Source organism: Elephas maximus, chromosome 2 (genome assembly GCF_024166365.1).
Source record: "Elephas maximus indicus isolate mEleMax1 chromosome 2, mEleMax1 primary haplotype, whole genome shotgun sequence".
In the NCBI taxonomy this organism is placed as follows: Eukaryota; Metazoa; Chordata; class Mammalia; order Proboscidea; family Elephantidae; genus Elephas; species Elephas maximus.
The window spans coordinates 373,278-399,905 of NC_064820.1; the positions used below are offsets into that span (position 1 = coordinate 373,278).

Genomic DNA, 26,628 nt, shown 5'->3' on the forward strand with positions numbered 1-26,628 from the left:
TGTGGCCCTTTCTGTCTCTTGGGCTCTTAGTTGTCATGTGGGCTTGGTGTTCTTCATTTTCCTTTGCTCCAGGTGGGTTGAGACCAATTGCTGCATCTTAGATGGCTGCTTGTTAGCATTTAAGACCCCAGATGCCACATTTCGAAGTGGGATGCAGAATGATTTCATAATAGAATTATTTTGCCAATTGACTTAGAAGTCCCCGCAAACCATGTTCCCCAGACCCCCGCGCTTGCTCCGCTGACCTTTGAAGCATTCATTTTATCCCGGAAACTTCTTTGCTTTTGGTCCAGTCCAATTGAGCTGACCTTCCATGTATTGAGTGTTGTCTTTCCCTTCACCTAAAGCAGTTCTTATCTACTGATTAATCAATAAAAAACCCTCTCCCACCCTGCCTCCCTCCCCCCCTCGTAACCACAAAAGTATGTGTTCTTCTCAGGTTTACTATTTCTCAAGATCTTATAATAGTGGTCTTATACAATATTTGTCCTTTTGCCTCTGACTAATTTCGCTCAGCATAATGCCTTCCAGGTTCCTCCATGTTATGAAATGTTTCAGAGATTCGTCACTGTTCTTTATCGATGCGTAGTATTCCATTGTGTGAATATACCACAATTTATTTACCCATTCATCCGTTGATGGACACCTTGGTTGCTTCCAACTTTTTGCTATTGTAAACAGAGCTGCAGTAAACATGGGTGTGCATATATCTGTTTGTATGAAGGCTCTTGTATCTCTAGGGTATATTCCTAGGAGTGGGATTTCTGGGTTGTATGGTAGTTCTATTTCTAACTGTTTAAGATAACGCCAGATAGATTTCCAAAGTGGTTGTACCATTTTACATTCCCACCAGCAGTGTATGAGAGTTCCAATCTCTCCGCAGCCTCTCCAACATTTATTATTTTGTGTTTTTTGGATTAATGCCAGCCTTGCTGGTGTGAGATGGAATCTCATCGTAGTTTTAATTTGCATTTCTCTAATGGCTAATGATCGAGAGCATTTTCTCATGTATCTGTTGGCTGCCTGAATATCTTCTTTAGTGAAATGTGTGTTCATATCCTTTGCCCACTTCTTGATTGGGTTGTTTGTCTTTTTGTGGTTGAGTTTTGACAGAATCATGTAGATTTTAGAGATCAGGCGCTGGTCGGAGATGTCATAGCTGAAAATTCTTTCCCAATCTGTAGGTGGTCTTTTTACTCTTTTGGTGAAGTCTTTAGATGAGCATAGGTGTTTGATTTTTAGGAGCTCCCAGTTATCGGGTTTCTCTTCATCATTTTTGGTAATGTTTTGTATTCTGTTTATACCTTGTATTAGGGCTCCTAGGGTTGTCCCAATTTTTTCTTCCATGATCTTTATCGTTTTAGTCTTTATGTTTAGGTCTTTGATCCACTTGGAGTTAGTTTTTGTGCATGGTGTGAGGTATGGGTCCTGTTTCATTTTTTTGCATGATTTCTTTTTTTAATATAATTTTTATTGTGCTTTATGTGAAAGTTTACAAATTAAGTCAGTCTCTCACATAAAAACTTGTATACACCTTGCTACATACTCCCAATTACTCTCCCCCTAATGAGACAGCCCACTCTCTCCCTCCACTCTGTTTTCATGTCCTTTTCGCCAGCTTCTAACCCCCTCCACCCTTTCATCTCCCCTCCAGGCAGGAGATGCCAACATAGTCTCAAGTGTCCACCTGATCCAAGAAGCTCACTCCTCACCAGCAACCCTCTTCAACCCATTGTCCAGTCCAATCCATGTCTGAAGAATTGGCTTCAGGAATGGTTCCTGTCCTGGGCCAACAGAAGGTCTGGGCGCCATGACCACTGGGGTCCTTCTAGTCTCAGTCAGGCCATTAAGTCTGGTCTTTTTATGAGAATTTGGGGTCTGTATCCCACTGCTTTCCTCTTCCCTCAGGGGTTCTCTGTTGTGTTCCCAGTCAGGGCAGTCATCGGTTGTAGCCGGGTACCATCTGGGTCTTCTGGTCTCAGGGAGACGTAGTCTGTGGTTCATGTGGCCCTTTCCAATGACAGGGATTTTTTATTACTTCCTGCAGAGCAGTTTTTTGGGAATGATCCTGAATTTCAGAGGCTGAATTATCTCAGAAATCTCTAATTGATCAGTTCAAACTTCAGATGTGCTTGTTCAGAGCCTAAAAATTCCCCATCTTCAGGTCTGGGTGCTGGAACACAGCTTGTTACTTAAGCTGATGTGTAATTGGCCAGGGAGGGTGGGGGGAGGGCAGGCTTCCCCATTCATTGCCAGTGCTGGCATTAATCAGCACAGCCTTTTTGGAAAACAATTGGCAGTATTTATCCTGAGCTGTGGAAATTTGGCGAGGATGTGGAGAAATTGGAACCCTCGTACACTGTTGGTGGGAATGCAGAATGGTGAACCCCTGTGGAAAACATTTTGGTGGTTCCTCAAAAGATTAAACATAGAATTACCATATGACCCAGCAATTATACTGCTAGGTATGTACCCAGAGGAACTGAAAGCAGAGACTCAAACAGGTACTTGTATACCAGTGTTCATTGCAGCATTAGTCACAATAGCTAAAAGGTAGAAAGAGCCTAACTGTGTCCATCCACAGATGAATGGATAAACCACATGTGGTCCATCCATGCAATGGACTATTACCCGGCCACAAAGAGAAGAGAAGTTCTGATACATGCCACAACATGGGTAGGCCTGGAGACATGCTGGGCAGAATGAGTCAGTCACAGAAGGACACATAGAGTATGATCTCAGGCCAGGTCGGGGCTGCCCTGGGTGGAGTGGCTCCCTTAGTTCACTTTTCTCATGCTGATACGCCTACACAGACCAGACCTCCTGGCGGTGAGATAATGTCTCAGTGTCCTGGGCTAACAGAAAACCACAAGGTGGGAGGCTTTAAAGAACAGGAATTTATGGTCTCACAGCTCTGGAGGCTCACAGCCCAATCAGGGTATCAGCAGTGTCGATTCCTTCTGAGGCTCTGAGGGAGGAGCTGCCACCTGGTTCTCTCCCAGCTTCTCGTGATGGCCAGCAATCCTTGGAGCTCCTTGACTTGCAACAGCATTTGCCTCTGTTGTCGTGTGGTCATCCTTCCTAACTCTGTGTCTCTCCTCTTTTATATGACCCCACTTAGTTGAGATTAGTGTCTTGGTCATCTAGTGTTGCTATAACAGAAGTACCGCAAGTGGATGGCTTTAACCAAGAGGAGTTTATTCTCTCACAGTCCACTAGGCTAGAAGTCTGAATTCAGGGCACCAGCTCTGGGGGAAGGCTTTCTCCCTCTGTCAGCTCTGAAGGAAGGTCCTTGTGATGCGTCAGTCTTCCTCTGGCCTGGGAGCTTCTCTGAGCAGGAGCCTCAGGTCCAAAGGACGCACTCTACCCCTGGCACTGCTTTCTTGGTGGTATGAGGTCCCCATGTCTCTCTGCTCGCTTCTGTCTTTTATCTCAAGAGATTGACTTAAGACACTATCTAGTCTTGTAAATCTCATCGCTGTAACTGCCACTAATCCACTCATTACATCATAGCGATAGGATTTACGACACATAGGGAAATCACGTCAGATGACAAAATGGTAGATAATCATATAATACTGGGAATCATGACCTACCCAAGTTGCCAGATATTTTGGGGGGACACAATTCAATCCATGACAGTCAGGACCCACCCTAGTCTGCTTTAAAAGATCCTGTTTCCAAACAAAGTCACAGGTACCAGGGATTAGGAGGGACATAATTTAATCCCTAACAGGTGGGGATGGTGGCCAGGCTGCCTCCTCTCTGACCAGCGATGCACAGCCACACCAGAAGTTGGCAGCCCAAGAAAGGCTCTGGTTCTGCTGTTTACAGCCTGTTCAAGGGGATAACTCCGCTGTGGTCCACTGAATGCCTAGCTCTTCTTGACACTGGATAAAACACAAGCAGAGGAATTCTGTGTTCCCACCAAATCCAAGCCCTCCAGTGATGGGAGCTGCTGGGCCCAGACTCCAGTGCCACCATGGATGCAGGCAGGGATACCCTTTCCAGGTCCGTCTGAGCCTCTGAAGGCGGGTTCTGCCATGCGAGGCTTACCCTTGTGCTGCGGTGCCGTGGGCCTTGGTTGCTCACAGGCTCTAAGAGCATGCCGTAACTTCTGCAGTTATGTAAAACACTAAGCCTGATTTCTCCATCACCACTCTCCGTCTAGGATTCCAAAGTTTGTGACCCCTTCAAACTGTACAATTTAGAGGAAGTTCTGAACACTTTCCAGAATTTGTTTTCACTGTGTAGTTAGGAAAAAGTTCAGCGATTAAATTTGGATCTTAATCTATGCTTCCTGACTCAGAAATGGATGAGCTAATTTCATTAAAACATCCGTAAAAAGTCACCTTTGGGAAGGACACGGGAAGTTTCAACCTCAAATGGTAATAATGGCCTGATATTTTGCTTAAATGTTTATTTTTGTACTGATTTGATGAACTTTTCAAAGGCAGCGGTGTTCATTTTATTTTTACTTGTTTATTTTTTGTATACCGAAAGGCACTGGCACCGCTAAGTTATAAACCTCTCTTTGCTTCTTTCCTCTTGAGCGTAACTGTTAGGGGCTTGGATTTTCCAGTTTTGTAATTTTACTACTCACAAAAGAGGAAATTAGGGGTTGAGAGAAGAAAAGGAAGGGAAGATGAATGGTGACAGAAGGATGGTGAAATTTCACCTTGAGAAATACAAGGGACACGGGACAGGGCCACACTCCACAATGCCTGCTGTGTGTTGGGGCGCTGACCATCCTGAGGCAGAGAGGGGGCTGGGTTTGCTTCCAGGCTCGGCCGACCCTGAGCACTGACTAGGGAGGGTCTGAGAAGTTCCAGCACCCCCTTCCCTCACTGGAGCACAGCCGTTGTTTAGGCCGCCCCATCTCACAGCCATGGGAAGCACCCACCTGACGAAGGGTCCACTGATGAGCCTGCCGCAGCAGGTGTGCTGATCAGGGCAGACAGGAGTGTGTAAATGCTGCTGTGGGGAGAGGTGTCAGAGAGGGGAACAGTCAAAAAACAAAACAAAATCGAAAGGGAAAGAAGAATAGACACTGAATCAAATATCTGACTCTGTGAAAACCTGGAGATTTTTCACGTCAGGACGATGCTGCTCCCTCCTCCTGCGGTTCTCAGCTCTCCAGGTTGGTCGCACAGCCATCGAGAGGAGACCGCCTGTTCCACAGGCCTGAACCACAGCTGGTAGTTGGGCAGGAGGCGGTGGGTCTGAGTAGATGGGGAATCAGCAGGATGGGGCGCTGGGCTGTGGAGGAGAATGCTTTGCTGGTAACACGGCACACCTGCAAGTACTGTCCCCAGACTCACACCCTTTCCTAGGGCAGCCTCATTCAAATATGAACCAGCTCCCCTGTCTGGCAACTGAGCTGGGTAAAACCAAAAACCAAACCCATTGCCATTGAGTTGATGCCAAGACTCAGTGACCCTATGGGACAGAGTAGAACTGCCCCATAGGGTTTCCAACGCTGAAATCTTTACGGAAGCAGACTGCCACATCTTTCTCCCTTGGAGCAGCTGGTGGGTTTGAACTGCTGACCTTTCAGTTAGCAGCCAAGCGCTTAACTACTGCACCACTGGTGCTCCTTCTGAGCTGGGTAGTTTCTAGGTAAACAGGGAATTTACAAAGGAAAACCTGGAAGCTTCTGGGCCCTGGCTGTGCCTGTAATCCGAGGTGCTAGGACTCAATTAAGGAGCCCTGGTGGCACAGTGGTTAAAGTGCGCAACTGCTAACTGAAAGATGGTGGTTCGAACCCACCACCACTCCAAGGGATAGAGATGTGCTAGTCTGCTTCCCTAAAGATTTCAGCCTTGGAAACCCTTTGACGCAGTTCTGCTGTCTCCTGTGTTGGGTCAGGATGAATCGGAATCGACTCAACAGCACACAACAATAACAACAGAGCCCCGTTGGGCCTTAGTGTGCTCACGAGGAGTAAAAGTCAGCTGGAACCGCTAATGAAGACACTACCTGGGTGTGTAATCTGTAACATTTTGTACTAAATATGCGGACATGTAATCTGTAATGTTTTCTACCAGATAGCTGGGTCTGTAATCTGTGATGTCTTATGCTCCCTGGAGCTCTGAGACCAGGATAGGTCTCTGCTAGCCCCTTTAAATTTAGTAGTCTCTTGCATTCTTATCTTTATGCCCACATACTGTGTATTTATTAATTGAATAAATATTAGATTTTTAAAGAAAACACCAGCATGCTTTTTTTTTCTTTTACTTTTGTTTTGTTTGACAAGTTTCTTGAACCTTGGTCTTGACCCAAGTTTACTTCTGCTTTGTTGAAACTTAATGAAAACTCCCAAATGGTTTGCTTATGCCAGATGTTTCAAACCGTGAAGAGAATATGGATCCATAATGTGCACGAACATATATCCCTTTATGTTTTCTCGGGAACCCTGGTGGTTCAGTGGTTAAGAGCCAAAACACTGGCAGTTCGAATCCACCACCCGCTCCTTGGAAACCCTGCAGGGCAGTTCTGCTGTGTTCTGTAGGGCCGCTGTGAGTCAGAATTGACAGGCACGGGTTTGCATTTTGATTTTTATGTTTCCCCAAAGAGCTCATTTTGGTTGCAGCTTCCATTATAGCAGGGGGCTTTAAAGAGAAGGGAGTATCTCCAGGCCCAGCAGTCTTGCCGTGGCTGCGTGACAGAGCCCCCCGGGGGTGGCCTCAGGAGGGTGGTGAGAAAAGAGCTCTCGTGGGCAAAGGACAAGCTGGCGCTGCTCGGCTGGTCACAGAATGTGGAAACACCACCGCCCCGGTCCCTGCTGGCTCAGAGAAAACGCTTTTTTCTTCATCATTCTTTTTAAGCTGTATCAAAGTGTGAAATCTGTAAAGCTTGGCTGGTGCCTTTTGGAAAATCTGGAAATCCTTTCTGTAGAAAATGCAGCAACTTCATGCTATATGCATCTTGGAATGGGCTTTAATTTTTTAAATATCATGTTTTCATGAAATGAGCATGTTTATTTATACTCCTATTTTTTTTTCTTGCCTAAGGGAATTTGGTGCTTTGAATGTCATTTTAAAACCCTCTATCCCTCAGGCTGTAACCCTTAGGATTTTGAAGGACTCACTCCTTCACAAGTACCCCTGCCTGGACACTTCCTGCTGGCTTGCTGACTCTCTGCTCCCTACACTGGGCATACCACATGTGTTTTCTCGTGTTCAATATGCACCCATTGCTTCTGGGTCCAAGTCATTTGTTTCTCTAGTCCTCAGATTCTCCTCTCACTACCACTCTGAAACCCCCAACACCCAGGATTCACACACTCACATACACATGTGCACTCACAAGTTCAACATACGTGTACACTCAAACACACGTACACTCACACACTCAACACACATGTACACACACACATGTAGACATGCACACACAAATTTACACACATACACCCACGTGCTTATGTGTACACTCACACACATGTTCACACTCACACACTGTCACACACACATGACCACATGTACTGTCATGGTCACACGTGTACACATACACTCTCTCATGGGGACCTGTCATCAAGGTTATGGTCAAACACAGGACTGTACTAGATACACACAATGACAAGGGCCAGAGATGAGCACCCCCCCCATTTCTCCCTCTCCAGCCTGCCCCTGGCCCCAACTGGCTCTGTGCTGGAGGACTGCAGATCGGGGTACAGAGGGTGCAGATGAGGGGAGGTATGGTGTTGGGGGTACAAGGAGTACAGATGAGATGTGGAAGTGAAGAGGAGGTACAGGGTGCACATGGGGGTGTGGGGTGCAGGGGTGCAGTGGAGGATGCAGGCCAGGATGCATTGCTGCTTTGAGGGGCACCGCTCAGACCCTGCGTGCCCCAGGATGGCTGGGGGGTTCTGAAGCCCACGGGGCACTCCACAGTCCAGTCCCTGTGAGGGTCTCAGCCTCTGGGTGGCGTGTGCGGGTGAAACCAGGGGATCATGGAAACTTCCCATTCCCATCCACTGGCAGCACTGGGCGGGATGCCAGGGGCCACGGTCACAGCACAGTCAGGCATGGGTGCCCTTCATTCTGGAGGCAGACGAGGTCCCTGTAGAGGAGTGGAGGGAACCCAGGAAGGAGGAAGGGAGGGCAGCACCTCTGTATTGGCTGGGGACGCATGCCACCCCCTCCTCCTGTGGCCATTAGACCAGCACCCCCTCATCAAGGCCACCATCCCACTGTGCTTGGAGGGCAGATGTGCCTCTGTGGGTGGCCTGGAAGGGAGCCCCCCGCACCACACGGGCAGAAGACCCCCTCCAGAGCTTCTGGCTTCCTCTCACCTGGTGCTGCATTGCAGGTGTTTTCTGCGAGGGCCAGGGCTCCCTGGGGCCCCCTCACCTCTGAGGGCAGGGGAGGGCCAAGGTACCACTCCTTCCTCATCATCCTGGTCCCCACGGCCCGAGACAAGGTGCTGCCCATGCTCTCTACCCTCGCCCTGTGGAGCACAGCTCCCCCATCCCATGGGAGAACTCTTTCTCTCATGCCACTTGTGTCAATGGGGCTGAGGGTGGGGGCCTAAGTCCCCATGTAGACCTTGCTGCCTCCCCACAGACCTCGCTGCCCCCAACGGACCTTGTTCCCCCCCACGGACCTCGCTGGCCCGCATGGACCTCGCTCCCCCCAGACCTCGCTCCCCGCATGGACCTTGCTCCCCGCCACAGACCTCACTCCCCCCGCCACGGACCTCGCTTCCCCCCCCAGACTTCGCTCCCCCCTCACAGACCTTGCTCCCCCCTCACAGACCTCACGTCCCACCCCACAGACCTCGCTTCCCCCCACAGACTTCACTCCCCCCCAGACCTCGCTCCCCGCCACGGACCTTGCACCCACCCCACAGACCTCGCTGTCCCCATGGCGGTGCTGACGCTTGGTCCCTGGGCTCACAGTGGCGCACACTTTGTTCCTTATCCTCTTTTCCTCCATGTCTTCCACCAGCTCCCACAAAAGACAAACCATCCCTTGGGGCACCCCCACATCACCTTCCCACTGGCCCTTCTCCCTGACTGCCCCCCAGCAGTCCTCCAGTGATGAGGGTAGGGGGCACTGGGAACCATGGTGTGGGTTGTTCCCTGTCACAGAGGAGGAGACTGGAGCTGCGGGGGATCCCCCTGTGCGCCCATTGGTGGGCTGGTTCCTTCTGATGCTGCTCATGGCCTGGGTCTCCTCTTCCTGCCCCTGCTCGAGGGGCTGGGCTCCCTCTGGGGTCAGACCCTCGGATGAGCTGGGAGATGAAGGGGAACAGAGAAAGAATGACTCAGGAGAGAGACCCCCAGAGGTGATGGGGGTCCTAGAGGCAATGGAGGAGACCCTCAGAGGTGATGAGAAGACCCCTGGAGATGATAGGGAAGACCCCCGAAGGTGACAGAGGAGAGCCCAGGAGGTGATGGGAAAGGCCCCCAGAGGTGACGGGGGTCCTGGAGGTGATGGAGGAGACCCTTGGAGGTGATGGGGAAGACCCCTGGAGGTGATGGAGGAGGCTCCTGGAGGTGTTGGAGGAGAGCCCAGGAGGTGATGAGAAGACCCCTGGAGGTGATATGGAAGACCCCCGAAGGTGATGGAGGAGACCCCTGGAGGTGATGGGGAAGACCCCTGGAGGTGATGGAGGAGGCTCCTGGAGGTGTTGGAGGAGAGCCCAGGAGGTGATGAGAAGACCCCTGGAGGTGATATGGAAGACCCCTGAAGGTGATGGAGGAGACCCCTGGAGGCGATGGGGAAGACCCCTGGAGGTGATGGAGGAGAGCCCAGGAGGTGATTGGAAAGGCCCCCAGAGGTGACGGGGGTCCTGGAGGTGATGGAGGAGGCCCCCGGAGGCGATGGAGGAGACCCCTGGAGGTGTTTGGGGGCCTGGAGGTGATGGGTTCTGGGAGTGATGAGGGGCTCTGAGGGCCCTGAGAGTGGCCGGGGACCCCCAGAGATGATGGGGGCAGGCACCGACTGCTTAGAAGGCCTTTGGGAACGCTGCAGCTGGGGCTGCCTGGCTCTGCTCCGCGGCCTCCTCGGGTCTCAGTGTCCTGCGGGCGAGCGAGACCGCGGAGGAGCGCGGGCGGGAGAGGGCGGCCCTCTGCTCGCACGCGAGGCTCTGGCAGGGGACCAGGCGGCTGTCACAGCGGACGCTGAGGGCCGGATCGCGTGACAGCGAGCCCGGCGGCAGCCACAGGAATGTCGCGCGGAGGAGGAGGGAAGTGGGGGCGGATGCCTGGCGGGGGGGGCGGGCACGGTGCTGGGGAGGGCTAGGCCCCCCTGGTGCTCCCCCCACAACGGAGAAAACCAGCTGCCGGGGAAGGAAGAGAAGTTTGAAAGGGGCTGGAATGGGCGGGTCCTCACTGCCTCAGCGGAGGCGCACAAAGCAGAGGCGCACGGAGTGTGCCGAGGGGGCCTCGCCCTACCCACTCACCCGGTGACGCCGAGTCACCTTGTCCTAGAACCCAGGGTGACACTGCCGTTTACGTGCCCGTCACTCTGGGGTGCAGGTGCTTGTCAGGTCCCGAGTCGGTGATGTCCCAGCCCTGGAGCCCCCCAGCTCCACAGCTGCCCCCCCCACCCCCAACAAGAACAGCCTTGTGGTCCGCAGGGCCCGGAGAGAGTGAAGGCCTAGGACAGGCTGGGCCGTGTTTCAACCTCAGTCCACCTGCCCCCCACCGCCCCCCCCCCCGCCCCGCAAGTTACACAGAAGGTGTGTGACCCTCAGCCCTCAGAGGCCTCACCATCCGTAGGGGTCCCTGAGACAGGAGGGCTCTGTCCCAGGGCCCAGGGTTTCCCCAAGTCTGTTTCTGGTTCATTTTAACCAGAGCCTGTAAAAAAAAAAAAAACTTTTTTTTTTTTTGTAGTCAGAGCGAAAGGGCCCTCAGATTCCAGTATATTCCAAGCCTCCAGCTTTCCCAATATCAGTGTTGAGTAAACAGAGTCAACTACAAAAAGGAATCCACCCCAAAACCCACTGCCGTTGAGTCGATTTGGATTCATAGTGACCGTATAGGACAGAGTACAACTGCCCCATATGGTTTCCAAGACTAAATCTTTACCAAAGCAGGTGGCCACATCTTTCTCCCTTGGAGAGATTGGTGGGTTCAAACCACTGACTTTTCAGTTAGCACTGAGCTCTTTAACCACTGCGCCACCAGGGCCCCCTACAAAAGGGATAGAAAATAAGAATGAATGTCTCCTGAGTGCTGACATCTCAAAGCTCAGCATTTTACCACCTGTAAAGAGGACTGGGCTTGGTGACTCTGAGGGTCCCTGTTCTCAGAGAGTGGCCACGCTGCGCAGACCAACATCTCTGGGTCGGGGCTCACCGGCCTTGAACCCTGGGGAGGGGCTACAGGGACCCCAGGACCCATTTGGAGCTGGACATGGTCCCGAGGCAGGAGGTGGTTGGGGGGCGGTTATGGAAGCAGAGTGCCCTTCTGCCTGGATGCTCTGCCCTGCTGGCTGCCTGCACTGTTGTCCCCGCCCCTCCTGCTCACCGGCTACCCCAGTGCCTCCAGGCAGGGCAGGTAGGGCAGGCAGCTGAGGCCGGTACCAGAGCTCTGTGGGTCATGGTGCCAACATGCTGTGGGGGTCCAAGGGGACACAAGAAAGCTGACTTCATGAGGACCATGTGCAGGGCTGGTTACAGGTGCTGACATGTCCTGTTCTCTCTGACAGCTGTGCAGGACACAGGCTCACGGCGGCCAGTGGCTGGGGACCCCTCGTCAGGAGATGGCCACCCGAGTGGAGGGTCTGAGGTGCTGGAGGGCCGGCTGCTACTGGAGGTGAGTGCCCGCTTGCTTTGCCCACTGGCCCTCTGACTGTGACTGTCCATAACAAGGAACCGTAAGGCTCCTGGAGGGGTCCTAGGATGGAGCTCCAGACCATTCCAGGAAACTGCATTAGGTTGGAGTCAGCAGACAGGCTAGCCCCTCAGGAGTGTGAGGCCAGTGGGCTGGGAAGGAGCAGCAGTCCCAATATAGCATGGGTGGTGACCTCCCCACGACCGAGGGTGTCCCCCAGGTGCCCCCTCCCCATGACCAAAGACCCCCCTCTCCACAGCTGAGGACAGCTCCCCTCCCCATGACCAAAGACACTCGTGCCGATAACCAAAGGCACTCCCTCCCCAGGACCGAGAACGTCCTCCCACGACAAAGATGCCCCCACCCCACAACTGAGAACTCCACTCTCCATGACTGAAGACACAGCCCTCCCCACCACCAAGGATGTCCCCCTCATGATCAGAGACATCCCCCTCCCCACGATTGAAGACATCCCCCAGGACACCCCCCATTCCCATGGTTGAAGGCCCCCCCCGACCCCTCCCCCCGGGTACAAACTTAAATACCATTTTCATTCTGCTTTCTCTGGTTTTTACTTGTCAGTGAAGAAGAACCTAATAAGAGATAAAACAGCTTTTTCTTTATTTTCAAAAGAGGGCTCAGAAAACCGGGGGCTGGTCCTTTTCAGCTTTCAGGGTGCTCCGTATTGGGGCTGGTGCACAGGCCGCCGTGGGTGCCTTCACTGCGCTGATGCTGTGGAAGCCGCCTTGATGGTGTGATGCTCCTCAGGAGCTGGGCTCCCCCCCGTGCGACGGGGCGCCCCCTCCGGGCCCCTCCCCGTGCGACGGGGCGCCCCCTCCGGGCTCCCCCCCGTGCGGCGGGGCGCCCCCTCCGGCCTCCCCCCCGTGCGACGGGGCGCCCCCTCCGGGCCCCCCACGTGCGACGGGGCGCCCCCTCCGGGCCCCTCCCCGTGCGGCGGGGCGCCCCCTCCGGGCCCCCCACGTGCGACGGGGCGCCCCCTCCGGGCCCCTCCCCGTGCGGCGGGGCGCCCCCTCCGGCCTCCCCCCCGTGCGACGGGGCGCCCCCTCCGGCCTCCTCCCCGTGCGACGGGGCGCCCCCTCCGGGCCCCCCCCGTGCGACGGGGCGCCCCCTCCGGGCCCCTCCCCGTGCGACGGGGCGCCCCCTCCGGCCTCCTCCCCGTGCGACGGGGCGCCCCCTCCGGGCCCCTCCCCGTGCGGCGGGGCGCCCCCTCCGGGCCCCCCACGTGCGACGGGGCGCCCCCTCCGGCCTCCTCCCCGTGCGACGGGGCGCCCCCTCCGGGCCCCTCCCCGTGCGGCGGGGCGCCCCCTCCGGGCCCCCCACGTGCGACGGGGCGCCCCCTCCGGGCCCCTCCCCGTGCGGCGGGGCGCCCCCTCCGGCCTCCCCCCCTGCGACGGGGCGCCCCCCTCCGGGCCCCCCACGTGCGACGGGGCGCCCCCTCCGGCCTCCCCCCCCGTGCGACGGGGCGCCCCCTCCGGCCTCCCCCCCCGTGCGACGGGGCGCCCCCTCCGGGCCCCTCCCCGTGCGGCGGGGCGCCCCCTCCGGCCTCCCCCCCTGCGACGGGGCGCCCCCTCCGGGCCCCCCACGTGCGACGGGGCGCCCCCTCCGGGCTCCCCCCCTGCGACGGGGCGCCCCCTCCGGGCTCCCCCCCTGCGACGGGGCGCCCCCTCCGGGCTCCCCCCCTGCGACGGGGCGCCCCCTCCGGGCTCCCCCCCTGCGACGGGGCGCCCCCTCCGGGCTCCCCCCCTGCGACGGGGCGCCCCCTCCGGGCTCCCCCCCTGCGACGGGGCTCCCCCTCCGGGCTCCTCCCCGTGCGACGGGGCGCCCCCTCCGGCCTCCTCCCCGTGCGACGGGGCTCCCCCTCCGGGCTCCTCCCTGTGCGACGGGGCGCCCCTCGGCTCCGAGGGGCTGGGTTTCCGAGTCTGTCGGGGGGTCTGCCTCTCGCTGGTGCGGGGCACCTCCGTTGCCCTCTCGGATGAGATGGAACCGCGAAGTGGAGCTTTCCGGGTTGAATCACCGGTGAGCCCGCTGTCGCTGAGGCAGCCCCAGCTCGCGCTGACCCCGTGTGTGTCAGAGTAGAACTGTGACCCATAGAGTTTTCAATGGCTTATTTTTCAGAATTAGATCACCAGGCCTTTCTTCTGCGGGGCCTGTGGGTTGACTTGAACCTCCGACCTTTTGGTTAGCAGCCAAGTGCGTTAACTGTTTGCACAACTCAGGGACTCCAGGTTGAATCAAGTCGCTGTTTAAAGATAAAGGGAGATGGGGGCCCTAGTGTCAGGTCCAAGGGTGGGGCTCAGGGTCCACTTGAGGGAAGGGGCTCCAAGCTACTGGATCCTCCAGGACCCCGGAGCGGGGAGAGGGGCAGGTGCCCCACAGAAGGGGTCTGGCAGGGTGAAGGGGGAGCCATTGCTGGCTGCAGGGACCCCTTCTGTCCTCCAGCCAAGGTGCCCCAAGCCCAGTGCCCGGTTCCCATCGCGGGAGGCTCTGGACCCCGTATCTCCCTCAGGTGGTTGTGGCTGGGCATCACAGCTGGACGTGTGTCCACCATAGACACACGCAATGCAGGAAGGACACGAGGGTGTGGGAGAACAGGGTGGTGGTCTGGGGGGTACAGGGGGGAGAGGAGGGTGTGGAGGAACAGGGTTAGTGGTCTGGGGGATGTGGGGGGGGAGGGAGAGGAGGGTATGGGGGACCTGCCAGAGCAGGAGCCAGGGGACTTGTGTCAGCTGGATATTTGCCCTTATGTGCTATCTGCAACCGTGCAGAGGCAGGGAGGTGGGTCCAGGATGACCCTGCCACTGGCTTCAGGGGGAGGATGGGCTCACACACCAAACAGGGTTGTGGGAGTAGGGGTGGGGTAGGGTGGGAACTGAGGTCAACTCAGACATGTGGGGGCTCAGGGGAGGGTTCTGGGTGCTGTGGACCAAGATGGAGATGCTGAGGACTCAGGGCCCCGAAAGACTCACCCCAACATCTGGACAGTGACAAATGGGTGGGGCTGGGGGGGAGGGAAAGCTGAGGGGTTGGTCCCACAGGAGAGAAGGTTCTGGAAGGAGGGCATGGCCTCTGGGCTGGGAAGGTGCCCCATAGCTTGGATCCACAGTGACCTGGGGGTTGGGGCAAGGTTGAGGGGTCACAGGTCACCCAAGTTCCTCCTTGAGGTGTGTACTGAGCCCGGGCAGCATCTGGGGTGGAGCCTTCCTTCTACTAGATTTAGGGTCCCCCAACTCGTCCCCCCGTTGGGCCCCTTACTGGGTCTGCAGACTCATGGGTGGTGGACCTGCCTCTGCTCCAAGGCCCTGGGCAGACCTGTGGCTCCACCCATCACTGGAGTTTTCTACTTTGGCCGTTCTTGATTGTTGCCATGGCCGCTGTCATGGTGGTGGGCCCTCCGACCCCCCAGAGAGGCCAGCGTCTCTGCTTCTGACATCCCCCCAACCCAAGAAGAGTGGACTCCACACCTTGGGGAGGCAAGGGGGCTCAGGGAAGCCACAGAGAGGGGGTTCCTTTGACACCCATCAGCCAGTTCCCTGAACCCATCCTTGCTGCCATGCTGTCTTCTTCACTTCCCACCTTTTACCAGGAGATTTCAAACATGCAGAAAGCAAAAGGGATGGAGCCATGAATCTCTGACTACCAAACGCTGTCCAACAACGACCACCTTGGCCTTCTGTGTCTCCAGTGCCTCCTTCCCCTCCTCCCTCCTCTCTAGATCCCTGAGGTTCATCTTCTCCGACCTGTCCCTCCACCTCCACACGCCACTCTCCAGGTGCCTGGTGACCCCTCCCCTTGCCTGCTTTCTGGGTAGCTGGTTCCCACTGCCCACTCTCGGTACCTGCCCCCCACCCGCTCTCCAGGTATCTGGGTAGCTGGTTCCCACTGCCCACTTTCGGTACCTGCCCCCCACCTGCCCTCCAGGTATCTGGAGCCCCTTCATCCTACTCTCATTCGGTGCCCTGAGAGGCTGGAACCTTCTGCTGTCTGTGCTTCTGCCCTGGGCATGAACCCCTGGGTGCACCATCCCTGTCCATGTCACACCCGGGTGGGTGCTGAGAGCATAGTAGTGCTCAGTGATATGACAGCCTGGTGGTTGGACAGCCCCTGCTCTGCTTTGAGACAAGCGGAGGAACAGGGTGGCGTGCTATGTAGGAACTGGGGGCTGAGCTAGATGGAGCTCAGTGGCTCTGTGCCTCCCCTACCCTCCACTGCCCACGTGGCCCAGAGTTGGGACTGGGGGGCGGATCTCTGGGGTCTCACACCCCTGCTGAGGGTTTCGCACTTGCCCTGATGAGCACCTGTGAGCTTGTAAAGTAACTCCCTTTTCTAAACAATGAAAACGTGTGAAATAGCCTATACTTCTGGGCTCCACAGTATCTGAGTGTTTGGGGACTCTTGGGGTCATTGCCTGGCACCACAGCCCACTGTATCTGGCCCTACGGTGTGTCTGGGTCAAATCCCATTCCCAGAGCTGGTGAAGATTTCGTTTCGGTTCAGGCTGGGGCAGTACATGGGTGTACCAGAAGCTTCCCTTTGGGAAACATTGTGCTTTGGGGATAGGAAAATTTTCCATACTTCATTCCTTATCAGATTTTTAGAAAGCAAGTTCTAAAGTCATTAATTTTTTTACTTTAAAGTTGCCTTTTCTATCCATGCTAGTTAGATCTGAGCTGAAAGCGTGTGCCAGCTTGACTTTATTCTTGGCAGGAGATGAATGGCACCGTGCTTTTCCTTACACGTGTTTCCGTGGAAGACTTCAGAAGAGCTCCCGTAGCTGAGGGGTCAGGGTCCACTGCGCGCCCGTGCAGGACATCTTCTGGCACCCCCTCCTGCCCTGCAGGGCTCCTCCTGCAGGCTGAGGTAGTTGCCCCCTCCCCCACCCCGTGTCCTGGAGAACAGAATAGGGCTGAGCAGGTCCTGAAGAGTCTGGGCATGTAACTGTGGCTCATTCAGCATCTCACTCATTCTCTGTGGCCCACGGAAGTTTCCAGAAGTTTACTGTGGTTGGAAACGCTCTGGTTATCTGCTGAGGCTTTTCACAGCATTTTCCAGCGCAATGATTCTCGAACTTTGGGTTTAGAGACTCTTTTTGAAGTTTAAAAATATCCCCAAACAAAGCAAAATAAACAAATCCAGCAATAATAACAACAAATGCCCGCTTTTATAGCCAATCTTCAATCCCTTCAGGATAAATGGGGGAAAAGGAGAGGTTTATGGCAGAGCATCATAAATTCATGAAAATTTGGGGCTGGCGTAGACTTCAGAGTGCATGTGGTCCCCATCTCAGACCTCCATTATCTTAAGATAGAGCCACCAAGATCCGGGCAGTTTGGTCTTGTCCAGGGTCCCCGAGGAGCGGCTGGGGCTGAGGCGACCTGGTGTTTCCATGTGTAGGGACTTTTGCCTTTGTGGCTCCGAGCTCCACCCTGCAGGGGAAGCCAGGATGGGTGGTCAGTCTCCACCACCCCCAGGAGCTGCCACCCAGTCTTGGCGCACGTGGGGTGAGGTGGGGGTAACAGAGGAGAGGGGAAGGGTGTGGGGGAAGGAGTGAAAGTAACAGTGGAGAAGAAACAAGAAGGGATAAGAAAGTTCTGGAAACACGTCAGATACACATTTAGAGTGGCACATGAAGACCATAAGAACTTCAGAGCTGTTAGGTTCGTATTTCTGTTGTTATTTTTAAGTGGGCTATGAGCTCCTTGTGTTTAGAGCAGGAGTCGGGATACATTCATGAGACATGAGCTTCAGCTACAGAGGCCAGGACGGTGAACCGGCCTCCGAGCTCTGGCTGGAGTTGAAGTGTGTGTTAGCTGCATCATACATTTTGTAACATTTACTTTTGAATTTACATGCATTAAAGTCACTCTTTTTGGTGTACTATGTGGTGTGAGCACCACCACAATCATGATACTGAACACTTCTGTCACCCCAGGGTTTCCCAATGCAGCCCCTTTGTAGCTGGACACCCCCCTCCCTGCCCCGCCCTGGCAACCATGGCTGTGCCTGCTCTACCCCACAGCGTTTTCTGGTGGCCTTTCTCGGAATGCCGTGTAAATGAGATCTTAGAGTTTGCAGCCTTTTGAGCCTGGCTCTTTTCACTCAGCAAAGTGCCTTCGAGATTTATCCAAGGTGCTGCATGATCACCTGTTTGTTTCTTGTGTCGCTGAGTAGTGTATCATGGTATGGACAAACCACATTGGGCTTCTCCATTCAACCCTTGAGAGATATGTAGGGTCTCTGCAGATTTTGGCAATTGTGAATAAAGCTGTGATACAAATCCAGCACAGGTTTTCTGTGGACACAGGTTTTCATTTCACTTGGATAATTACCTCAGATTGCAATCGCTAGGTCGTATAGTGTCAACTCTTCTTTGATCTTCGTTATTGAATATACCATGAACTGCCAAAATAATGAACAAATCTGTCTTGGAAGAAATACAACCAGAATGCTTCTTAGAAACAAGGATAGGGAGACTTTGTCCTGATAACTTTGGACATGTTATCAGGAGGGACCAGTCCCTGAAGAAGGACATCATGCTTGGTAAAGTAGAGGGTCAGCTAAAAAGAGGAAGACCCTCACCAAGATGGATTGACACAGTGGCTGCAAGAGGGGGCTCCGGCCTAGCAACAATTGTGAGGATGGTGCAGGACTAGGCAGTGTTTCATTCTATTGTGCACAGGGTCGCTATGAGTCAGAATTGACTCGACAGCACCTGACAACAACAACATAGTAAGTGTGTGTTTAGCTTTATAAGAAACTGCAAAGCTGTTTTCCAAAGTGGCTGCACCATTTTGCATCCCATAGGCAGCGTATGAGGGTTCCAGTTGCTCTGCATCCTTGCCAGCACGTAGTATAGCCACTTTTTAATTTGATTTTGTGCACTCAGTGAAAATTTACAGCGCAAATTAATTTCTCATTCAAAAGTTTATACACAAATTGTTTTGTGACATTGGTTGCAATCCCTGAAATGTGTCAGTAGTCCCTTCCTTTCCATCCTGTGTTCCCCACATCCATTCGTCCAGTTTTCCTGTCCCTTCCTGCCTTCTTGGCTTTGCTTTTGGGCAGGTGTTGCCCATTTGATCTCGTACACCTGATTGATCTAAGAAGCACATTCCTCACACGTGTCGTTGTTTGTTTTATAGGCCTGTCTAGTCTTTGGCTGAAAGGTCGACTTCGAGAGTGACTTCAGTTCTGAGTTAGCAGGGTATCTGGTAGCCATAGTCGCCCTCCATTCTCTGTCAGACTAGTAAGTCTGATCTTTTTTGTGAATTTGAATTCTGTTCTACATTGTTCTTCTGCTCTGTCTGGGACCCTCTATTGTGATCCCTGTCAGAACAGTCCATGGTGGCAGCCAGGCACCATCAGTTCTTCTGAGCTCAGGCTGGCGGAGGCTGTCGTTCATGTGGTCCAATGGTCCTTTGGACTAATATTTTCCTTGTGTCTTTGGTTTTCTTCATTCTCCTTTGCTCTGAATGGGATGGCTGCTCACGACCCTACTCAGGTATGGTCGCTTTTTAAAAGCCATTCTAATAGATGTGTAGTGGAATCTAATTATGGTTTAATTTGCATTCCCCTAAAAGTCAAATTTACACACCAAACACTAAGGCCAAAGATGAAGAAATTGAAGATTTTTATCAGCTTCTGCAGTCTGAAATTGATGGAACATGCAGTTGGGATGTATTGATAATTACTGGTGATTGGAATGTGAAAGTTGGAAACAAAGAAGGATTGGTAGTTGGAAAATACGGCATTGGTGATAGAAACAATGCTGGAGATCAGATGATAAAATTTTGCAAAACCAACAACTTCTTCGTTACAAATACCTTTTTTCACCAACATAAATGGCAACTATACACGTGGACCTCGCCAGATGGAACACATAGGAATAAAATTGACTACATCTGTGGAAAGAGATAATGGAGAAGCTCAATATTGTCAGTCAGAACAAGGCCAGGGGCTGACTGTGGAACAGACCATTAATTGCTCATATGCAAGTTCAAGCTGAAACTGAAGAAAATCAGAGTAAGTCCACAAAAGCCAAAATACAGCCTTGGGTATATTCCACCTGAATTTAGAGGTCATCTCAAGAAGAGATTTGATGCATTGAACACTAATGACCCAAGACCAGACAAATTGTGGAATGACATCAAGGACATCATCCATGAAGAAAGCAAGAGGTCACTGAAAAGAGAGGAAAGAAAGAAAAGACCAAGATGGATGTCAGAAGAGACACTGAAACTTGCTCTCAAAGATCAAGCAGCTAAAGCAAAAGAAAGAAATGATGAGGCAAAAGAACTGAACAGGAGATTTCAAAGGGCCTCTCGAGAAGACAAAGTAAAGTATTATAATGATATGTGCAAAGAGCTGGAGATGGAAAACCAAAAGTGAAGGACACACTCAGTGTTTCTCAAGCTGAAAGAACTGAAGAAAAAATTCAAGCCTCAAGTTGCCATAGTGAAGGATTCCATGGGGAAAATATTAAACGACATAGGAAGCATCAAAAGAAGATGGAAGGAATAGTCATTATACCAAAAAGAATTAGTCGTTATTCAACCATTTCAAGCGGTGGCATATGATCAGGAACCAAAGGTACTGAAGGAAGAAGTCCAAGCTGCTCTGAAGGCACTGGCGAAAAACTAGGCTCCAGGAATTGATGGAATATCAACTGAGATGTTTCAACAAACAGATGCAGCACTGGAGGTGCTCACTCGTCTATGCCAAGAAATATGGAAGACAGCTTCCTGGCCAACTGACTGGAAGAGATCCATATTTATGCCTAGTCCCAAGAAACGTGATCCAACCGAATGTGGACATTATAGAACAATATCACTAATATCACACGCAAGCAAAATTTTGCTGAAGATCATTCAAAAACAGCTGCAGCAGTATATCGACAGGGAACTGCCAGAAATTCAGGCTGGTTTCAGAAGAGGACGTGGAACCAGGGATATCATTGCTGATGTCAGATGGATCCTGGCTGAAAGCAGAGAATACCAAAAGGATGCTTATCTGTGTTTTATTGATTATGCAAAGGCATTCGACTGTGTGGATCATAACAAACTATGGATAACACTGCAAAGAATGGGAATTCCAGAACACTTAATTGTGCTCATGAGGAACCTTTACATAGATCAAGAGACAGTTGTTCAGACAGAATAAGGGAATACTGATTGGTTTAAAGTCAGGAAAGGCGTGCGTCAGGGTTGTATTCTTTCACCATACCTATTTAACCTGTATGCTGAACAGATAATATGAGAAGCTGGACTATATGAAGAAGAACAGGGCATCAGGATTGGAGGAAGACTCATTAACAACCTGCGTTATGCAGATGACACAACCTTATTTGCTGAAAGTGAAGAGGACTTGAAGCACTTACTGATGAAGAACAAAGACCACAGCCTTCAGTATGGATTATACCCCAACATAAAGAAAACAAAGATCCTCACAACTGGACCAATGAGCAACATCATGATAAACGGAGAAAAGATTGAAGCTGTCAAGGATTTCATTTTACTTGGATCCACATGGAAGCAGCAGTCAAGAAATCAAAACACGCATTGCATTGGGCAAATCTGCTGCAATGGACCTCTTCAAAGTGTTGAAGAGCAAAGATGTCACCCTGAAGACTAAGGTGCACCTGACCCAAGCCATGGTATTTTCAATCATATCGTATGCATGTGAAAGCTGGACAATGAATAAGGAAGACAGAAGAAGAGTTGACACCTTTGAATTGTGGTGTTGGCGAAGAATATTGAATATACCACGGACTGCCAAAAGAACAAATCTGTCTTGGAAGAAGTGTGGCCAGAATGCTCCTTAGAGGCAAGGATGGCTAGACTGCACCTTCCATACTTTGGACATGTTGTCAGGAGGGATCAGTCTCTGTAGAAGGACATCATGCTTGGCAGAGTACAGGGTCAGCGGAAAAGAGGAAGACCCTCAACAAGGTGGATTGACACAGTGGCTGCAAAAATGAGCTCAAGCATAACAAGAATTGTAAGTTTGGCACAGGACCAGGCAGTGTTTCGTTCTGTTGTGGATAGGGTCGCTATGAGTTGGAACTGACTCAATGGCACCTAACGACAACAACAATCCTAACAATACTGACTCTCCCAATCCGTGAACGCAGTGTATGTCTCCATTTATTTTGATCTTCTTTAATTACTTTCATCAGCGTTTTGTAGTTTCCAGCGTCTAGTTTTTACGTATTTTAGATTTCTACCTAAGTATTTTATATTTTTGGTGATGTTGTAAATGGGACTGTTTTTTAATTTCAATTTTCGGTTCTTCATTGCTAGTATATAGAAATACAGTTGATTTTTCTAGGTTGACCTTGTATCTTTGGAACTTGCTAAACTCATGAATAGTTCTTGGAGCTTTTTTGTAGATTCCTTGGGATTTTGTGTTTAGACTATCATGTGCGAGTCCAAGCTGCACGGAAGACATAGGTGAAAAACAAGGCTCCAGGAACTGACAGAATACCAGCTGAGATGTTTCAACAAACAGATGCAGCACTGGAGGTGCTCACTCGTCTATGCCATGAAATTTGGAAGACAGCTAGCAGGCCAACTGACTGGAAGAGATCCATATGTATGCCTTGTCTTAGTTAGCTAGTGCTGCTGTAACAGAAATAGCACAAGTGGATGGCTTTAACAAAAAGAAATTTATTTCCTCACAGTCTAGTAGGCTAGAAGTCCAAATCCAGGGCATCAGCTCCAGGGGAAGGCTTTCTTTCTCTGTCAGGTCTGGAGGAAGGTCCTTCTCATCAGTCTTCCCCTGGACTAGGAGCTTCTCTGCACAGGAACCCCGGGTCCAGAGGACGTGCCTCTGCTTCCGGTGCTGCTTTCTTGGTGAGGTCCCCCTCTCTCTGCTCGCTTCCCTTTCCTTCTATCTCTCGTAAGATAAAAGGTGATGCAGGCCCCACCCAAGGGAAACTCCCTTTACATTGGATCAGGGATGTGACCTGAGTGAGGGTGTTACACTGCACCCTAATCCTCTTTAACATAATCTAATTTTGTTGGGTTAATTTTGCCTCATTAACCACAGGGAGTGATGAGTATTTATAACACATAGGAAAATTACATCAATCACAAAATGGAGGACAACCACATAATACTGGGAATCATGGCCTAAGTTTATACATATTTTGGGGGGACACCATTCAATTCACGGCATGTCTATTCCAAAGAGAGATGATCCAACCGAATGCAGAAATTATTGAACAATGTCATTAATATCACAGGCAAGTAAAATCTTGCTGAAGATCATTCAAAAGTGGTTGCAGTAGCACACCGGCAGGAAACTGCCAGAAATTCAGGATGGATTCAGGAGAGGATGTGGAACCAGGGATATCATTGCTGATGTCAGATGGATCCTGGCTGAAAGCAGAAAATAGTAGGAAGATCTTTACCTATGTTTTATTGACTATGCAAAGGCATTCAACTGTATGGATCATAACAAATTATGGATAACATTGTGAAGGATGGGAATTCCAGAACACTTAATTGTGCTCATGAGGAACCTGCACGTAGATCAAGAGGCAGTTGTTCGAACTGAACGAGGTGATACTGTGTGGCTTAAAGTCAGGAAAGGTGTGTGTCAGGGTTTTGTCCTTTCACTATACCTATTCAATCTATATGCTGAACAAATAATCTAAGGAGCTGGGCTATATGAAGAAAACAGGGCATCAGATTGGAGGAAGACTCATTAACAACCTGCATTATGCAGATGACACAACCTTGCTTGCTGAAAGTGAAGAGGACTTGAAGTACTTACTGATGAAGATCAAAGACTACAGCCTTCAGTATGGATTACACCGCAACATAAAACAAAAATCCCCACAACTGGACCAATAAGCAACATCATAATAAATGGAGAAAAGATTGAAGCTATAAACGATTTTATTTTACTTGGATGCACAATCAAGACCCATGGAAGCGGCAGACAAGAAATCAAATGACGTATTGCATTGGGAAAATATGTTGCAAACGGCCTCTTTCCAGTGTTCAAAAGCAAAGATGTCACTTTAAAGTCTACAGTGTGCCTGACCAAGCCATGGTGTTTTCAATCACCTTGTATGCATGCAAAAGCTGGACAATGAATAAAGAAGATCTAAGAATTGACGCTTTTGAATTATGGTGTTGGCGAAGAATATTGAATATACCATGGACTGCCAAAAGAACAAATAAATCTGTCTTGGAAGAAGTACAGTCAGAATGCTCCGTAGAAGCCAGGATGGTGATCCTATGTCTCACATATATTTGGACATGTTATCAGGAGGGACCAGTCCTTGGAAAAGGATATCATGCTTGGTAAAGTAGAGGGTCAATAAAAAAGAGGAAGACCCTCAACAAGGTGGACTGACAGTGGCTGCAACAGTGGGCTCAAGCATAACAACTATTGTGAGGATGGTGCAGGACCAGGCAGAATTTAGTTGTTTTGTGCATAGGGTCGCTATGAGTCGGAACCGACTTGATGGCACCTAACAACAACAATCATGTTGTCAGTGAAGAGAGTTTTCGATCTACATGCCCTACCCCTTCCTTTTTTTTCCTTATACACATGGGGTCACCATGAATTGGAATAGATAGCAATGGTTGGCTTTTTTTTTTTTTTTAGTATTGTGCTTCTAGAACTTCCAATTCAATGTTGAATAGGAGTGGTGGGAGAGGACATCTTGTCTTATTCCTGATCTTGGGGAAAAGTCTCCAGTCTTTCACCATTAAGTATATTAGTTTAGTGTTTTTGTAGATGCCTTTTATCAGATTAAGAAATTTCCCTTTTATTCTTAGTTTCCTGAGAGTTCTTATCATGAATGGATGTTAATTTTTGTCAGCTGCTTTTTTTTTTTGCAACTATCAAGATGATCATTGTTTTTCTTCTTTACTCTGCTATTATGGTGAATTACAATGACTGTTTTCAAATGTTGAGCCAACCTTGCATTTCCAGGATAAACTACATCTATATATTGCTGGATTCAATTTGCTTGTATTTTGCCATTTGTGTGTGTTTTTATGTTCACGAAAAATATTTGAGGGATACAAGGCGATATAGGACAATACAAGTTAGGTTTTAACTTAGAAAAATAGAGGTAAATATTAAAAAAAAAAAACAGTTAAGGTAACCACAAAGAGGTATTACAACTCCATAACTCAAAATAAAAACCAAGAAAAACGTAACAACTCAACAAACATAAAGTCAAATACTATGAAAATGAGGATCTCACAATTTACAAAGAAAAACATCTCAGCACAAAAAAGTAAGTGGAAAAATGAAATTGTCAACAACACACATAAAAAGGCATCAAAATGACAACACTAAACACTTACTTATCTATAATTACGCTGAATGTAAATGGACTAAATGCACCAATAAAGAGACAGAGAGTCTTGGACTGGATAAAGAAACACGATCCGTCTATATGCTGCCTACAAGAGACACACCTTAGACTTAGAGACACAAACAAACTAAAACTCAAAGGATGGAAAAAAATATATCAAGCAAACAATAAGCAAAAAAGAAGAGGAGTAGCAATATTAATTTGACAAAATAGACTTTAAACTTAAATCCACCACAAAGGATAAAGAAGGACACTACATAATGATAAAAGGGACAATTGATCAGGAAGATATAACCATATTAAAAATTTATTCACCCAATGACAGGGCTGCAAGATACATAAATCAAATTTTAACAGAACTGAAAAGTGAGACAGACACCTCTACAATTATAGTAGGAGACTTCAACACACCACTTTTGGAGAAGGACAGGACATCCAGTAAGAAGCTCAATAGAGACACGGAAGACCTAATTACAACAATCAACCAACTTGACCTCATTGACTTATACAGAACTCTCCACCCAACTGCTGCAAAGTATACTTTTTTTTCTAGCACACATGGAACATTCTCTAGAATAGACCACATACTAGGTCATAAAACAAACCTTTGCAGAGTCTAAAACATCGAAATATTACAGAGCATCTTCTCAGACCACAAGGCCATAAAAGTGGAAATCAATAACAGAAAAATTAGGGAAAAGAAATCAAATACTTGGAAACTGAACAATACCCTTCTGAAAAAAGACTGGGTTATAGAAGACATTAAGGAGGGAATAAGGAAATTCACAGAATGCAACGAGAATGAAAATACTTCCTATCAAAACCTCTGGGACACAGCAAAAGCAGTGCTCAGAGGCCAATTTATATCGATAAATGCACACATACAAAAAGAAGAAAGAGCCAAAATCAGAGAACTGTCCCTACGACTTGAACAAATAGGAAATGAGCAACAAAAGAATCCATCAGGCACCAGAAGAAAACAAATAATAAAAATTAGAGCTGAACTAAATGAATTAGAGAACAGAAAAACAATTGAAAGAATTAACAAAGCCAAAAGCTGGTTCTTTGAAAAAATTAACAAAATTGATAAACCATTGGCTAGACTGACTAAAGAAATACAGGAAAGGAAACAAATAACCCGAATAAGAAACGAGAAGGGCCACATCACAACAGACCCAACTGAAATTAAAAGAATCATATCAGATTATTACAAAAAATTGTACTCTAACAAATTTGCAAACCTAGAAGAAATGGATGAATTCCTGGAAAAACACTACCTACCTAAACTAACACAATCAGAAGTAGAACAACTAAATAGACCCATAACAAAAAAAGAGATTGAAACGGTAATCAAAAAACTCCCAACAAAAAAAAGTCCTGACCCGGATGGCTGTACTGCAGAGTTCTACCAAACTTTCAGAGAAGAGTTAACACCACTACTACTAAAGGTATTTCAAAGCATAGAAAATGACGGAATACTACCTAACTC

General features: G+C 50.1%; 1 protein-coding gene across 1 annotated transcript in view; it reads left to right on the forward strand.

Annotated features, from left to right (window-relative positions):
* The window catches only part of AHRR (aryl hydrocarbon receptor repressor), a 161,576-nt gene that overhangs the window by 56,445 nt on the left and 78,503 nt on the right, over nucleotides 1–26,628 (forward strand). The window contains exon 4 of the mRNA XM_049858336.1: nucleotides 11,658–11,764. Coding sequence (XP_049714293.1) covers nucleotides 11,658–11,764 — 107 coding nt within the window. The remainder of the gene's footprint in view (nucleotides 1–11,657; nucleotides 11,765–26,628) is intronic.